Source organism: Monomorium pharaonis, chromosome 2, assembly GCF_013373865.1.
Source record: "Monomorium pharaonis isolate MP-MQ-018 chromosome 2, ASM1337386v2, whole genome shotgun sequence".
Taxonomy (NCBI): domain Eukaryota; kingdom Metazoa; phylum Arthropoda; class Insecta; order Hymenoptera; family Formicidae; genus Monomorium; species Monomorium pharaonis.
Window position 1 is genome coordinate 27,457,867 of NC_050468.1, and position 14,953 is coordinate 27,472,819.

At 33.5% G+C, this 14,953-nt stretch overlaps 3 protein-coding genes across 13 annotated transcripts in view; 1 reads left to right on the forward strand and 2 right to left on the reverse strand.

Moving 5' to 3' along the window:
- LOC105836731 (ATP-dependent helicase brm) overlaps positions 1 to 1,389 on the reverse strand; it is a 28,975-nt gene extending 27,586 nt beyond the window's left edge. The window contains exons 1-2 of the mRNA XM_012680968.3: positions 1,183 to 1,389; positions 338 to 656 (exon numbers count right to left, since the gene is read on the reverse strand). Of these exons, the coding sequence (XP_012536422.1) occupies positions 338 to 613 (276 nt within the window). The 5' untranslated portion in view covers positions 614 to 656; positions 1,183 to 1,389. The remainder of the gene's footprint in view (positions 1 to 337; positions 657 to 1,182) is intronic.
- Positions 1,390 to 1,909: 520 nt separating this feature from the next.
- LOC105836730 (NADH dehydrogenase [ubiquinone] 1 beta subcomplex subunit 8, mitochondrial) lies at positions 1,910 to 3,553 on the forward strand. Its single transcript, XM_012680967.3, has 4 exons — positions 1,910 to 2,069; positions 2,362 to 2,585; positions 2,974 to 3,132; positions 3,227 to 3,553. Exons 1-4 carry the CDS (start codon positions 1,925 to 1,927, stop codon positions 3,293 to 3,295), a joined length of 597 nt encoding a protein of 198 aa, XP_012536421.2. The 5' UTR covers positions 1,910 to 1,924; the 3' UTR covers positions 3,296 to 3,553.
- A 332-nt stretch (positions 3,554 to 3,885) lies between these two features.
- Positions 3,886 to 14,953, reverse strand: part of LOC105836735 (guanine nucleotide-releasing factor 2) — an 80,901-nt gene continuing 69,833 nt past the window's right edge. For 7 of the 11 annotated variants that reach the window (XM_012680982.3, XM_012680976.3, XM_012680975.3 and 4 more), the window contains 11 exons: positions 14,169 to 14,485; positions 13,856 to 14,063; positions 13,493 to 13,516; positions 12,075 to 12,270; positions 11,543 to 11,792; positions 11,206 to 11,449; positions 11,047 to 11,061; positions 10,750 to 10,924; positions 10,025 to 10,669; positions 9,797 to 9,928; positions 3,886 to 9,726 (listed from right to left, as the gene is read on the reverse strand). In XM_012680982.3, the coding sequence (XP_012536436.1) occupies positions 9,588 to 9,726; positions 9,797 to 9,928; positions 10,025 to 10,669; positions 10,750 to 10,924; positions 11,047 to 11,061; positions 11,206 to 11,449; positions 11,543 to 11,792; positions 12,075 to 12,270; positions 13,493 to 13,516; positions 13,856 to 14,063; positions 14,169 to 14,485 (2,345 nt within the window). In that variant the 3' untranslated portion in view covers positions 3,886 to 9,587. The remainder of the gene's footprint in view (positions 9,727 to 9,796; positions 9,929 to 10,024; positions 10,670 to 10,749; positions 10,925 to 11,046; positions 11,062 to 11,205; positions 11,450 to 11,542; positions 11,793 to 12,074; positions 12,271 to 13,492; positions 13,517 to 13,855; positions 14,064 to 14,168; positions 14,486 to 14,953) is intronic. The other 4 variants (XM_012680977.3, XM_012680979.3, XM_012680978.3 and 1 more) reach the window with 4 other exon arrangements.

Genomic DNA, 14,953 nt, shown 5'->3' on the forward strand with positions numbered 1-14,953 from the left:
GTAAAAAAAAGAGATAAAATTTAAATTTAAAAGTTACTCCAAATTTTTCTCGGGTACCAGTGAAGTCTCATAAAAATCCACGCGATTTTCAAGAATAAAAAAATTAATTTTCTGAAAATGCCAAGTTTTCCCAGTGTTTCCCATCAACATTCCGTTGTATCGGATTGACTTTTATTTCAACATTTAATCCAATTAGTCAACAACGTGATCGAAAGATTTTTCCTTATCTTTTACCTTATAACCTATGTTTACACATTTACACATGGTTATTACAAATAGTAAAATGTAACTCCTAAAAAAGAGTGCAGTTGTCAGTTGGTCAATAAATGTATCATACCTGTGGACCCATATTAGGTGGCATCTGCTGTGGATGAGGTGAATAGCTCTGTTGTTGAGGTGGTGGTTGCTGCTGCTGTTGCGACATAGGCGGTCCACCCGGTGGTATCGGCGGACCAGTTTGATAGCCCTGAGTTGGACTGTGAGGATGATGCTGCGGCGGTCCCATCGGACTGCCTTGCGCGTTAGACGGGGACGGCGCCTGCTGCGGAGGGCCCATGGGGCTAGGTGCTTGCGGTGGTGGCATCGGCGAGGACTGCGGCGAGGGGCTCGCCATATTATTACGTTCGAAAGGTTCCAGTTTATCCGAGAATCACTTCCTGAAAGACACAAGACACGTGAGAAACTATTCTAAGATTCTTTTGCATGAGAAAAATGGGAAGTTTGATTTCACGCAATTGTTGTACTTGGTACTTGAGCGTGAGAGGAGCACTTTACGATTAAACTACTTGAAACAAATCCACTTGGGCAAGAAGGTGATCTCTTGTGTTTGAGAGACACCAGCTCGCTCAAGAAAGTTTCTGCACGCGAGAGACCTTACGACAGAACCTCTCTCTCTCTTTCCCTCTCGCTCGCTCTCTTTCTCTCTGTCCCTCTTTCTCTCGCCTCTCGACGCCGAAGGCTCGACTGCACGAAATTCGCAAGCCGAACGACACACCACATTCAGGAACACCGCGCCGATCGCTCGTTCGGCGTTCGACGGCAAGCGAGTGCAACGATCTCGGCCGGTCGGAGCAGCGACTGACCGAAGCGCGGTGTTCCCGCACCTGGGGCCGAGAGCGCATCGTCGTCTCGTCTTGCACCGCGGCGAACGGTGCCGCCCGTCTTCTCGCGGGCTCTACGTACCGTTCCAAGCTGCACGTTATCGCGGCGGACACGCCGGATTCATTTCCGCGTGTACGCACGCCACGCACGCACTTCCTATCAGAGACACTGGGACACGCGAGAGTCTTACGCTGCCAACAACTCCGAAAAACGCACGCTGTCGGCCATATTTTCACTCTCTCAGCTCGCTCGGCTGTACCCGTACACTCGTACAGGCTAGAAGGCTCGTGCCAGCCAATGGCTGAGCGACGGCGTTCGCGTCGTTTCCGTAGCGAACTTTCCGTACAAATTTCAGCTTTGCGAGCCGGAGTATAACGGAACGATTATTTATTTATTTAATGATTATATTGCAGTTTCTTAGTTACGTACAGCTAGTGATTTCTTCAAAACTACGACATTCTTAATTAATTTAATGTAAATAACATTTTAAAAAATTAATTGTTAATTTAATGTAATCTTCAGACAACTTTTAACTGAAATAGTTTCTCGTTTGCGCGACTTTTAATGTAACTTAGATTTTTAAAAATATTAACTTAACCCTGTAAATCATGCAAGTAAAAAAAAGTTTCAAATACTGAAAGTACATACAAACTGTAAAATTTTATATTTTGTCTTTCATCTTTCTTTTTTTCTCTTTTTATGTAAGAGACAGAGATAATTATTATTATATTTAATATTGTTTTTTATGTCTAATTATATAACTCTTTTTGTATGTGTCTGGTCTCTTTTTAAGTGCAGAACATGTGCACTGCAGTGCAGCTCAATGCATGAAGAGAACATAACTGAACACAACAGAGCGACGAGATCAGACGAGATGGCTCTAACGAGAAAGCTCGGCGAGCTGTCAATCCAGTTGTTGAGAAACAAAGCATGTTTATACACTACAGCGAGATGTTCCTCCGACAAACGTAAGTAAGGTGCACATCTGTTTCAATTCGTTCGCGTTTTGTACGTAAATAAAACCGCTGCTCCGCCGTGCACCATGTGATGAGGTTAGGACTGCTGGTTATTATATAATTATATTATTATTTTATCATATACATAGTACATAATGTAAAATAGAATAAACCTCGATGAAGATCGGAAAAATCACACGTGTAAAAACGTGTGGAAAATTGAAGGGATTGTTAAACAATTTATTTGTGATAATCGTGTAGCGAGAATGAAACTGATAGAGTATTCCATACCACTTGTCATTAGCGTTACCATGGAACTACCTCTGGGAGCCGAAAGAATACTCGAAAAAGGATCACGACAAGATCGCCGAGAAGTACCATTTGCACCCAAAGGAGTATCAGCCTTATCCTGAAAGTGAAAATAAATATCTTGGCGATTATCCGAAACTGCCCATGATAGGACCAGCCGCTAAAGACCCGTACTATCCGTATGACATCCCAGAGTACAGGAAAAATTATCACGAAACGGTGAGTTTACATGTATGAGAAAATTCGAAAGCTGTAGTCAATCTCACAAGAGTGTACATATCTGCAAGATTTATGGGAGTTTTGAAACAAAAAAAATATATCTATACCATTTTAAGTGTGGAAATGTCACTTTTCTCAAATATATTGGCAAATTGGTTAGGCAAAAATATGCTCAGATTATAATGATTATTAAGCTATAATAAATAACAATAACAATTTAAATAATGTTAGGCAATGAGAAATAGGCTATATATATTGAATATATTTTAAAATATAATTTTTTTAATTTTCATAAAAACCTTGCAAATAATGGTGTCTACACTTTTATTAGACAGACTATAATTTATTTATCATATTCTCAAGTGTTCTTGTGTTTTCTCCGTTTTAGCTACATGACCAGTTTGAAATTATGGGCGAGGATCGTTATAGTTATGGCTATAAGTATAAAATTGATCCGCCTGTGGCAACAGCAATATTTATAGCAACCATACTTGGGTTAGGTGCACTCACTTACTTGTGTGAACCTTACAAAACAATGCGACCGAGGGTCAGTACTCTAAACAGCATTTTTCAATGTCAATGGTTACAAATCAGTGGTTGATAAATATTTTAGTGCTTTACCAATGTAAATTATGTTTTAGATGGCACAGCAGTTTCCCCAGAAAGGTGTAGTGCATTATTCATTTGAGCCAGCAGATTCGGGAAAGTAGGATGAGTAAAAAGAATAGATTTATATGAAAGATACAACAGTGTCCAATATAATATATAATGTAACAGTTGTAATATGAATAGTATTTATATTACGACATATGCCTCATAGTTACAATGTTTCTGCAATATTGGAAATTTTCAACATTTGTTGTAACTTCAGTTTCTCAATTTCTTTCTCTATTTGTATTATAGTCTTCGATCTGTATATAAAAGCAATAAATTGCTAACTATTAATAATAATAACAACTTAATTATGATATTACCAAGATTAATTAATCCATAAACTCCAATTTAATTTCAATTTTATAAAAAAATGTTTAGTAAATATAAAATAATTAAAAAATATAAAAAAATTGATATTTTCTGTAATAAAGTCCACATTTGCAATTAAGAATTTATTTATTAATTAAATAATACTTAAAAAATGTTAAAAAATTTAATATCCTTAATATACTACTATCATGACTATTATTTTTCGAAAAGGTAACATTAGATAGATCATCACGAAGAGATCAATTCTTAATTCACTAATTTTTTATTTCTATTAAAAATAACCGAAACGCGATTGAATACGAAAAATACCGTGAAGTACCATCGACTAACACATTTTTATTTCACTTCTTCGTACATTCATTACAAAGAAAGCAGTAACATTTGACCCAAAACTTTACGCATACAAATTGTCCGTAATACAAAGGAAAAAGGAAAAATATATCCGCGCGTATAGATATATAAGTTTCACGAAGGAGATTAAACATTAATTGCATCGACATGAAAAGATCGCCCGATACAAATTTTATCCGTTGTACCGTGACGCGCGCATACACGTTCGTGTATGATCGTACTAAAAATACAGATAGAAAAATATGACGATAGGCTACGGAATAAAGTCGTACGATGAAAACGCGTGTGAGCACGATATACACATTTCGCCCGTGTGCCTCGGTTAAAACCTCCCACATTATCGTTACAGCGTAAAAGTCAAGAGGGACGTCGCGATAACACTTAGTAATATCACGTTACTTACAAATGATATGCTTCAATCAATTGTCCGCTTTCGTTTTTTTTTCTTTTTCCTTGATAATTGTATACCTCGTTATGGTGTGCACAGTTTTTCGTAAATCCCTACGAGAATGAGATACATATATTCCGTAAAATATTGAATAGTGATCCGTCGCCACGTACTCGCCTTCCTCTCGACGTCTAAACAGTCTAAAAAGTACGGCCTGCATGCTTCTTTCTGACAGATATACGATATTGAATATACGCGTATCACGAGTTTATAAAGATTCAAGATCATTGTCGATCGGGAAGCGATCGAGGGAACTTGTCGCGAATGGAATCCTTGTATCGCGATGTACATACGATGTGCATTTTTATAAATTCCAAAAGTTACAGTCCCATCGTCGCCTAACGATTATGCAAAGTAGCTGTATGACACAGAACCCTGAAGAGATTTGATTGATGTTAAATGCAGCGAGATATTGCTTATATTCAAAAACATGAGCGATCGAAATATCAATTTTTATACCGCTATACTTTCTCTTTCGTTTCTCTTTTTATGTTCAGGTTGAATTGCTAATTTTTTATTGACTATTGTTATAATACTAGAATATTAAAACGCAAACTCAGATCTGTGTCCTCCATGTATCCTCCGCTGGATTGTACGCGCCTTGAAAAAGCCAATTTTCAGATTACAATTAGCTATTTTTAACTAAAACTCAATGAGATTAACAATTTATTTGAAATGCACGTGTTTTATTTTTTTCTGTACTCTGCGTGTACGTCTGTATGTATAACGTTTTAAAAATAGATGCCTAAGAGTTTTAAGAACGTATTTTAATTTTCTCTTTATAGTAAAAATGGAAAAAAGTCATGTGAATACAGGACAATACCTTTCTAAACTATGAGATAAATTATGTGAGATCTCCCTATCTTTAATCATAAGGTTGTCCTGTGACCCCTGTGATTATGTAACTCGCACAACGAGCCTTTTCAGAGGCTTTGAGAGACTAGGAACCTTCTTATTTTAGATTTATATATATGCTGAAGGAACAATAATTAGAGTGATTTGCCATCTTCTCTGCTTTCCAAATTATAAATATTTTTTATTTACGACAAAAAAATTGTTAAAAATGACTTTTTCGCAGTAATGCTTCATTTAATGAACTATCATTAAAATTTTTCAGAATACTGCAAATGTTATCATACCAAGTTGTAATAAGATTTCGAAAAACATTTCATAATAGCAACACGAGCATCACAAGCGAAAAACTTGACATGTTTCTATAAATAAAAATCCAAAGGATTAAAAACGGGAGAATGTGCAAACTGTGTAATTGGTCCCAATTTGCCAATCCATCGAAGGATATAAATATTATCAAGAAATGCTATTAATAAAAAAAGGCTTATAACTCGCAAAAGAAAGCATTTTTTAATTTTTATGTTTTTCTTTTTTTCAATCTCGTGGTGAATATGCTTCAAAATTTAGCCATCTATTTTTGAAACATTCTATGTATATATGTGTGTGTATGTGTGTATACTAGAAAAAAAATGTATATTACAATTATAGTCGTGCTTGCGATTACATGGCGTAAGCAACTAAATCAATTTCTGGAGCATTAAAGTTATATTATTTCAGACAGTATCTTAATACACATTTTTCTTTCTTCTCTAATATTTACCGTCCTATAAGTAGCATTTTATGGATATGTCATCTTTGTCGCTGCGGTAATAAATACGAAATGTAAATCAAGGAGAAGCGTCAATGCGTACTCCTAAGTATGCGTGATACTTTCTAAATATTTACCGTGAGATCTACTCGAGTGCAAAGTTACATACATGTAATCTTTCGACGAAGGACTTGATAAAACACATCGATAGCGATTATTACTTGTTTCGGTTTACTTATTCGGTATTCGCTATGGACGAAGACCGGCCCAAAACCGACGCGGAATACCACAGCGAGTATGAGCTCCCTGCGACGATCGACAAAATCGACCGTCCGGATACCGTGTTCTCTTTCCGCGACGGTTTGCGGCGAGTTCCTCGTTCTATCGCCTTCCACTTCGACGGTACACGCAGAAAAACGTTAATGATCCATTTGTTCGGCGAGAGTTATTTGATTCAATTGCATTCGCGAGTTTCGGCCACGCGAAGAATTCACGCCCAACCGAAGGAAAAGGGGAAGCCCATGTGCAACGGGAGGATGGGCCTAGTAATTCCGACGCAAGCCCGTTTTCCGATATGGAAAAACTTATTTTTCCTTTTAGAACTTCGAACGCTGAGAAGTGTACGTTTAAATATTGACAACGCAGTTTGTTTCGTATTATTAGACTAGATTAATAACACATATGTATATATACACAATGCAATAAATATTGTACGATTGGATTTTCGAGTGTTTGCAAATAAGCCTCGCCTTAGAGTCCGAGTATATATGCAATAAATTACACATATTCGATTGTAACTTTAAAGTTAACAGCGATTGCTCTTTAGAGTCCATTTCCGTTACAGACTGTTCCTCTGAAGCTAAAAGACATTCAGCAAATGATAGAAAAAGAAGAATAACAATTACATTATCGCCTATCCTAGTTTTATAGTTGTGTATCGAGCGCAAGAAGCAATTGCAGCAATTGTTTTTCCGTCTTCTTAGCAACTCAATTTTTTTTCCTATTCGCAAAGCAGTTTAATTGCCTATCTAAATCGGTAAATCGAGTCTAAGTTCTTCGTTGCACAATCAATGGATCATCTCACTCGTATTTTGGTAGTATAATACTTAAAATTATGTATTTACTTATATATTCGTATGTAATATGCAAAGGGAAAATTCTGCTAATAGTCTAACAAAATATTCGCGCGTTATAGAAATTATGATACAATTCCAGTACATACAATGGTCTTGCAAAGGGTCTTCGACTATCGCCAGAATTTCCAAAAATATCATACAAAATATAAACATTAATTATATATCAACATCGGAAGATAAAGATATGATTAAAAGTCTACATGTAAAAATATAGCTGCCTCAAAGAAAAATAATCTAATCGATAAAAAGAAAGTAAATAAAATATAAATCGTTTACAATCGCTCATCGCTTAATTCACAATTGAATAAGGATAATATTTTTAAAAATCATACATGTGCGCTACGTGCAAACCTAACGTGACATCACAATGATTCTCGACCAACTTAAGAATTACTAACTCAATGCAATACACTGTACATTTACAATTATATAATGGCTAGATACATGCGCATAAATTCAATTATGCATACAATTAAATTATTTACAGCGTTAATAGATCTCTGCTTACTCTTCCTACGTCAAATGAAGCATTTGACATTAGCTAGAATGGACAAAACAAATAAGACGCACACTTGCATTCATTCGCGTATGGTGTGTGAATCAAAAACAATGATACAGAAGTAACACTAATATATATGTACTATCGCTACTACATATGTATTACATATCATGAGTGTATCTAACTATTTCTCCAAAAGATTCTACAAATGATGATTTTACATTGTCAATAAGTAATATAAATAAACAGAACATTATATACAATTTCGCTTACATACATATTAGCCAATTTTATCACATTAGTTTTTCAATCAAGAAAATTTTTTTCTCTCTATACGCAGTTGCCATAAATATCAAATCAGTGTAATTACAATAATTGTCAAGGATAACAAAAATCAGATTATACCTTTCTATCTAAGTCTGTGGGCAAAAGTTTACTTTACAGAATTCAACCCATTATAGAATTCAACCCACACTTTTATACGTATATGGCAGCTTTGTAACTACTTGTTTAAAATTTCGCGTATTTATCCTGGCAATTAATTTATATGGATTATTATTACCCGTGTTTTGTACTAGAACATCAATTGTTAATTAAATGCTTAGGCCCTTTTTGTTGCTGTAGGTATTACTACGTATTACAAATGTTGATATTATACACGTATATGTGCGTATGCACATCAAGGATGAAGTTTGAGAATCAATAAATTGGCTATTATTACAAAATAATCGTAATAATTTCACCAAATAATAAGCCAAAAAAAGTAAAGAAGTATAGTCATTCACTTTAAGATTCATTCTTTAAGACAGAGGCACGCAAACTGCTAAATTATTATTATATGGCAACCTTTTTATATCTAAAACTAATAAAAGCTGTATCGGTACATGTTAAAAATTAGAAAGAAGTACACAAGAGAATATTTTCAACAGCGATAAAATGAATCCGATTTTTCTCTTTAACCTACGGAATGTATCATGTAAGAGTTAGCATTCGATCTTGAAGAAATTAGTTTTAATTTAAAAAACTGCCTATAACTGCAAGTTATCGAGTTAAATCAAACTTGAATTTAATTTGTCTTTTGTTATATAATTCAGATTAAATTTACCTAATCGTTAGTCATGTGATTAAAAGCTGAAAGCTCTGAGACCTATTAACAAGTTGCCAACAAAAAATGTTTTCTCTATCATCATATACAATAGTATATGTAACAGTTGCGCTCAGTCGTACCATGTGTCCCGATACGCGCGTAGCAGAGCGCAAACACGAGACTACAATGGCCCTACATTAATCAACGTAATTGGTGTTCATCCTTGTGTAATCAACAGTGTTCTGTTGACGCTCGAAAATTTGCTTACCTACATAAAGCTAGAAATGGACGTTTACATACATCTAAATAAATTAAAAAGGAAAAAAAGAACACTTAGTACTTTATACAATTCGCTAGCAAAGGCAAATAAATAAAAATTGTTCTTAAATGTATCTAGAATAGTTGAAGATTGGGGTTTTTTTCATTAATATTATGATAAACGTCGTTACAGCATGTAGTTAAGTCTAGAAATTGCGTATTTTCATAGCAAATACGTATATTGGTTTGTAACAAACAGAAAGACTCTTTAAAATGCTTTTGAATATCGAGTTTACCCACACAAATTTTCTTTAGTCAAAGTGAGTTTTGGTATTTTGATCTCTGATTGATGCTCGCAAATGTAATTACTTTAAATGAAATAATGTGTTATAATGAATGTGTTAAATATGGAGTTTACCATTTTTGCATACTAAAATTTTCATGACGCTTAATAATATAAGACACAACCTCACAGAGGCTGTCGAATCGGGATAGACTTGCTAACCCTTTCACCGCTCTTAGAGCGTTGTAGAATTTTTCTTGTTTTTTTCCGCAAAAAGTATATACCTATAAATATAAACTTCCTAATTCACTGTTTCAGCCTTTCGAGACGCAGGCAGTGAAAGGGTTAGGTATATTCTAGTTTTGCGGTTGTGCTTTCTTGCCACCGCGTGGCTTAATGCTTTCGGAAATTTGCCACATAGCCTCCTCACAGAGGAAATCACTGAAGTTGTTGAAAAACGTCATAATGCGTTCGTGTTTCTTAAAAGAGTATGTGCTGTAAAATAATAATCATAATATAAGTAAAAATGATTAAGATTTCGTGGAGGAAAAAAATTAATACTTACCCTTTCTTAAATCTTTTCATATTTTCAACAATATTAAATTGTTGCCATCGTTTGGAAAAATTTATAGTGCCATCTGGTAATAAATCGCTATTTCCAATATGCACAAACGTAAGATCTTGTAAAACAAGTCCGCTAAAACAGGAAAATATACATACGTTTCCGAAAGTAGAATATAATATAAAATTTTGTATTTGGAAGCAACAACAAATTTAATACTTATATTCTTACATGTAAGGAATACATGGCGGTTGTGTTTCTGCTAAAGCTTGCCTATAAGCTCGGAAGCTGCTAGAGCTATCAATGAGAGCACAATATTCCTTGAGACCTTCCGTAATGTGCTTTTGCCATTCGAGTCTCCTAATGGGTGCACTATCCAATGCAGATAATAATGCAAGATAGCTGTTAAAATTATTAATTTTCCTAAGATGCTTCATTATTTTGATGAACTTTACAACATATTTCTCTCTATCTTTCGCCTCATTTTCCAATCGGTGTTCTAATATCCTAGATCGTGCCCAGTACGACATTTTATTAAAGTGTTCAGTAAATCTTGTGAGATTCGGACTTCTCTCTTCGTTCTGCTCCTGCGCCCAAATCAATACTTCCGGAATTTCTATTTTCATAAATAAATCGGCGTCAAGGAGTGTCATTTGTTCCGCAATCTGTTCGCTTTTAAAATCTAATAAAGAAGCTTGTTTCGTTGTTACACTTAGAGACGAGAGAATTGGTTGTGCTGCTTGTAATTGCTTCATAGTGTGCTTTTCTAAAATTTTAACTCGTAACGCTTTGGCCATAGTGAGATCTCCGCTGCACACTAATTGCTGTACAAATTCCATTAAAGTTTGCAGAAGAATATCATCAAGATCAGATATTCTGTAAAACAATTAAATTATAAATCGTAATAAAAGTTTACAAATATAAGAGCCTAATTAAAAATAACAATTACTACTTACGTTAAATCACTAACGACTCTAACAAGTAAAGAAAATGCTTCACGCGCGGCTCTTTGTTTGACAACATCTGGAGAACATGAAAAACGTTGATGACGTCTATGTAGTTTACGAATTAATTCTAATGGTTGGATGAAGGTTCTATATGTCGTTAAAAACGCTTCTTGGTACAGAAAATCTGTAAAAATCATATTGTTTTTATTAAAATTTAATTTTCATTTATCTTTATATAGTTGTCATTATTAACATTAATCATTTTTCTAATAATAAATATTATATTTTAAATATTTTATTAATTACCTGATTCCTTTTCATCTATGCAGCATAAAAAAATAAATTATGTAATAAGTATATTCAAAGTTATTCTAATTTCTAAAAAATTAAATTACTTATTAAAATTGTATATACTTTACATTTGTAACTCTTAAAGCTTTAAATAAATTTTTAAAAAGTATATACCGTGTTTATTTGCTTTCGTCGCGTGGATTAATAATGCATCTGGATGTCCACCACGTATATCTGGACCTTCTTCATCGGGCTTTTTAAATACTAAATATTTGCTAATATCTAATTCATCTAAAATACTATCATCTTGATCGATATCCCTTAGTTCAAGAGTATTTTCATCAACTGATATGGAAGAAAGTGCATTACTAGCAGGTCTAGACGATGGTAATACTGTGTCCATAATGACATTATTATTCTGGAAAAAAATTACAATCGTATTGATACTTAATAATTGTTGATTGATTCTAAAGTAATAATATAATAACAAAATTATAACATTAATGTTTACCAATTTTACTGGAGTGGAAGGTGTAACATCTTTCTTTTCGTGTATGTATGGTTCCTCTGACTTTAGAGGCGTCGATGTCACGAGAGGATCCGAGTTATGAATACTCTGCATGCTAATGGTGGGTTTTGGTGATATTGGTGGAGGTGTAATGTTTGACTTAATGGAACGAGATCTCTTTGGTGGTAATGCCGGGGGCAGACTAGAATTATTTATCGTCTCTACTGAGCTCGGTGTCGTAGTCACAGAAAGGCTAGAAAAAAAAAAACAATTTTATATAAGAGAATGCTTATCGTCGACAACAACTAGCCAAAATTTTATCAATTGTTATCGACGATAAGCATTCTCTTATTCTTTATTACTGGCGACAAGAAGTCTCAATTCTCATTACGATTTAATACTCGTATCGTATATTTTATTTTCTTTTTTAACAATATATTATTCACCAAAGTTTAATATAAAAAAAGTTTTACTATTATAAATATAGTTAAGGCAAATAAAGATAACAAAAAATGTATTACTTATATAATAATACCTTGAGCTATCGTGTAAAGCAGTCACAGTATGCGCCATAAAGGAACACGATTGGGTTGTGGTAAGGGACATCTCGTGCTGCTGCCATTCCGCTTGCATCGAATTGTAAGCTGCCACAGAATGACGAGTACCAAGACCAGAGATAAAATCATTATTACTGTGGGAGCAGTTACCGAACATCTCCATGTACGCCATAACTGAAATATGTGCAAATGAATGGATTAACATGAATTTCATTAGTCAAACTAATTGTTGTTATTTTGAATTATTCTGTTTAAAAACTAACTTTTTAAATGGCATATAATACAGTTGATGAATACAAGCACGATGCGTATTGCAATAAAATATTAAAACGCATGATGTGTGTGTATAAGGATCGCATGAAAACATTATTGCATAAGCAAATTCTGTGTAGTTGTTATTTTGATAAGCCACGTGTATAAAAATGAAAAAGTTAAACTCACTAGAGTAAGAGTGAAGTTTAAAACTTTTAAACAACATTTTACGTATTGCTGTGATATTATACTTTGGCAACTTGTGCTATTGCAATGGGAACAAGTGCTCTAGTAATTGTAGGCTTAATTGAAAGTGTTGTATAAATTAAGAAGGCTACATATTAACAATTTATATTTTTTAGTATCTAGTACATTCTTTAGTAATCACTACATTCTTTAGCTTTAAGTTCGTCTGTCTCGATGGAAGGACGGAAACTAAGCTTAATACTGTTCCACAACTGACGAAGCAATTATTAACTGACTATTAGTAAGAAAGGTCAAATTAATTAGAAAAAGATTATAACGCTCACATAAAGACTGCTTTCATTCATTTGTGTTAATAAAATGTAAAAATACATAGATTTTTTATATTTTAAACATAAAATAAAGATATGTCGGCATGTGTTTCTAAATTACATAATACAAATGTCGTTACATATTCAAATTTTTTATGTTTTATAATACAATTTTAAATATAAATAAATCAAATGTGAAAATTGCATTAAATAAATAGTATTAACCATTATATATGATAAATACATTTACAGATATATAATAAATATGATATCCATTTTAAATCATATTAACATAAATAAAAGAACACATTTTTCAAGTAGTAAAATATTCAGCATCATAACTAAAACTTTTAGTTAAAACTTTTAATTTTATCTATGATGCAAATTAAAACTAAGCCACGAGAATAAGCTGCAATTATTAATAAAACTTCAAACTGAATATCAAACAATGTCATATTCTAAAAATATCAGAGATAAAAAGATAAAAATATAGAATAACAGTAAACATGCCGTAAGGTAAGCCTGGAATTAAAATCTGATATAAATATATGTGTAACATAGGATATTAACTTAGCGTGAAAGTGTTTGCTGGGGGAATAGTTGAATTATGTGGGCAGGATCCCACTTACCAGAATATGCCACTGATTGGAACACTGGGGGATACAAAACACATTGCATCAGTTTTAATCTACTATTAAAAAGTAGTTTGGAATGTCTATTTATTTATTTATTTTATTTAATATTATTTGTTTTTTGATAGATTGTATTATTAAAATTAAATATAAAAAAATGTTATAATTATTTTGCAAGATAATTACACTAGTTTACGAGAAGTATTCATTAACGTGGTATTTCTCAAAATCCGTGTTTTCAAATTGACAGTTAAGGTAAAGCACCATCAATGTTATTAAATACTCTGCTGGTTTTCTTTACATCATTGCCGTTATTAATAGTTAGTGCATAATTAGTAATATATTAAAAAGATTACTTACTGTGTCGTTTCTTTAGAGGCAGAGGGGGTGGTTTGTTGGCATCCGGATTATCTCCGTTACTAGTGTGTAAAGTGCATGTGGATAAATGCTCATTTTCTGGTACATTATCATACTGCGACGGTTGTCGTTCTTTTCTTCGTTTGAACCGCTTCTCTGGCAATGCTGGAGGCGCTTCGTTAGAATCGGATGTAGCTACGGATTCCATTTCCTACACACGTCACAGATACATCGAACAATTAAATTATATAAAAAATAGAATGCAAAATAAATAAAAGTAAAAATAAAACAAAACGTAAAATGTAACAACACCCACATTTACCAATTTCTCTAATAATACTGGGTCCCCATTTCCAGACGCGTTAGTCGTGCTAATAGTACTTTTGGAACTACTCATCGTTTTCTGTGTAAAAATAGAGCCGTTACTGTCCGAGGATAATTTGGTCTGCGAAAACGATTGTTGTTGTGCACTAAACGATTGGGAATTATAACTAATGCTGCTCTGCTGCGACGATCTCTTAGATGTCATGCTGGATGCGGTATAACTTTGGGATGAGCTTCGTTGAGAGTGCATAGAAACAAAGCCTGATTCCTGTGTTTGAGTAGACAAACGTTCCATCTTTCCTTCTATACCTAAAACAAAATAAAATTTGAACTTAAGATATTCAGAGTCATCTAAAGCAAAAAAATTCGTTAAAACATGCACAAAACTAGTAAAAATTTTCTTACGAAAAAACATTTTAACATTCTTCCAACTAAATTCAGATCTACGTGACATTTTATAAGGTATCTACGGTAACACACAAGGATATAATGTGAAAAAGAAAAGAATAAAACTTTGCTTAACCGCGTTGTGCTTTGGGCGAAGATCTACAAGATACTGTTTATTCACGCGGCTGGAAGGTCGATACCACCCACACAACTTGTTCCACTAACTATTTCCAGAATTCTTGCGTAATTTTAGCCTCGCATTTTTTCTTTTCTTTTCTAATGTTTATTAATAGGAAATAGTTATTGGAAATTAATTGGAAATAATTGAAATAAATAAAAGAATTACATAACTTAAATAAAATGGTAAATAAATGTAAATAAAATGGTAAA

What these genes read in the sequence shown, in the direction of transcription:
- LOC105836730 (XM_012680967.3), top strand. Translation starts at nt 1,925, where the DNA reads ATGCATGAAGAGAACATAACTGAACACAACAGAGCGACGAGATCAGAC. An exon ending in GGAAAAATTATCACGAAACG is followed by an intron (nt 2,586 to 2,973) that starts GTGAGTTTACAT and finishes TCTCCGTTTTAG; the next exon opens with CTACATGACCAGTTTGAAAT. An exon ending in ACAAAACAATGCGACCGAGG is followed by an intron (nt 3,133 to 3,226) that starts GTCAGTACTCTA and finishes ATTATGTTTTAG; the next exon opens with ATGGCACAGCAGTTTCCCCA.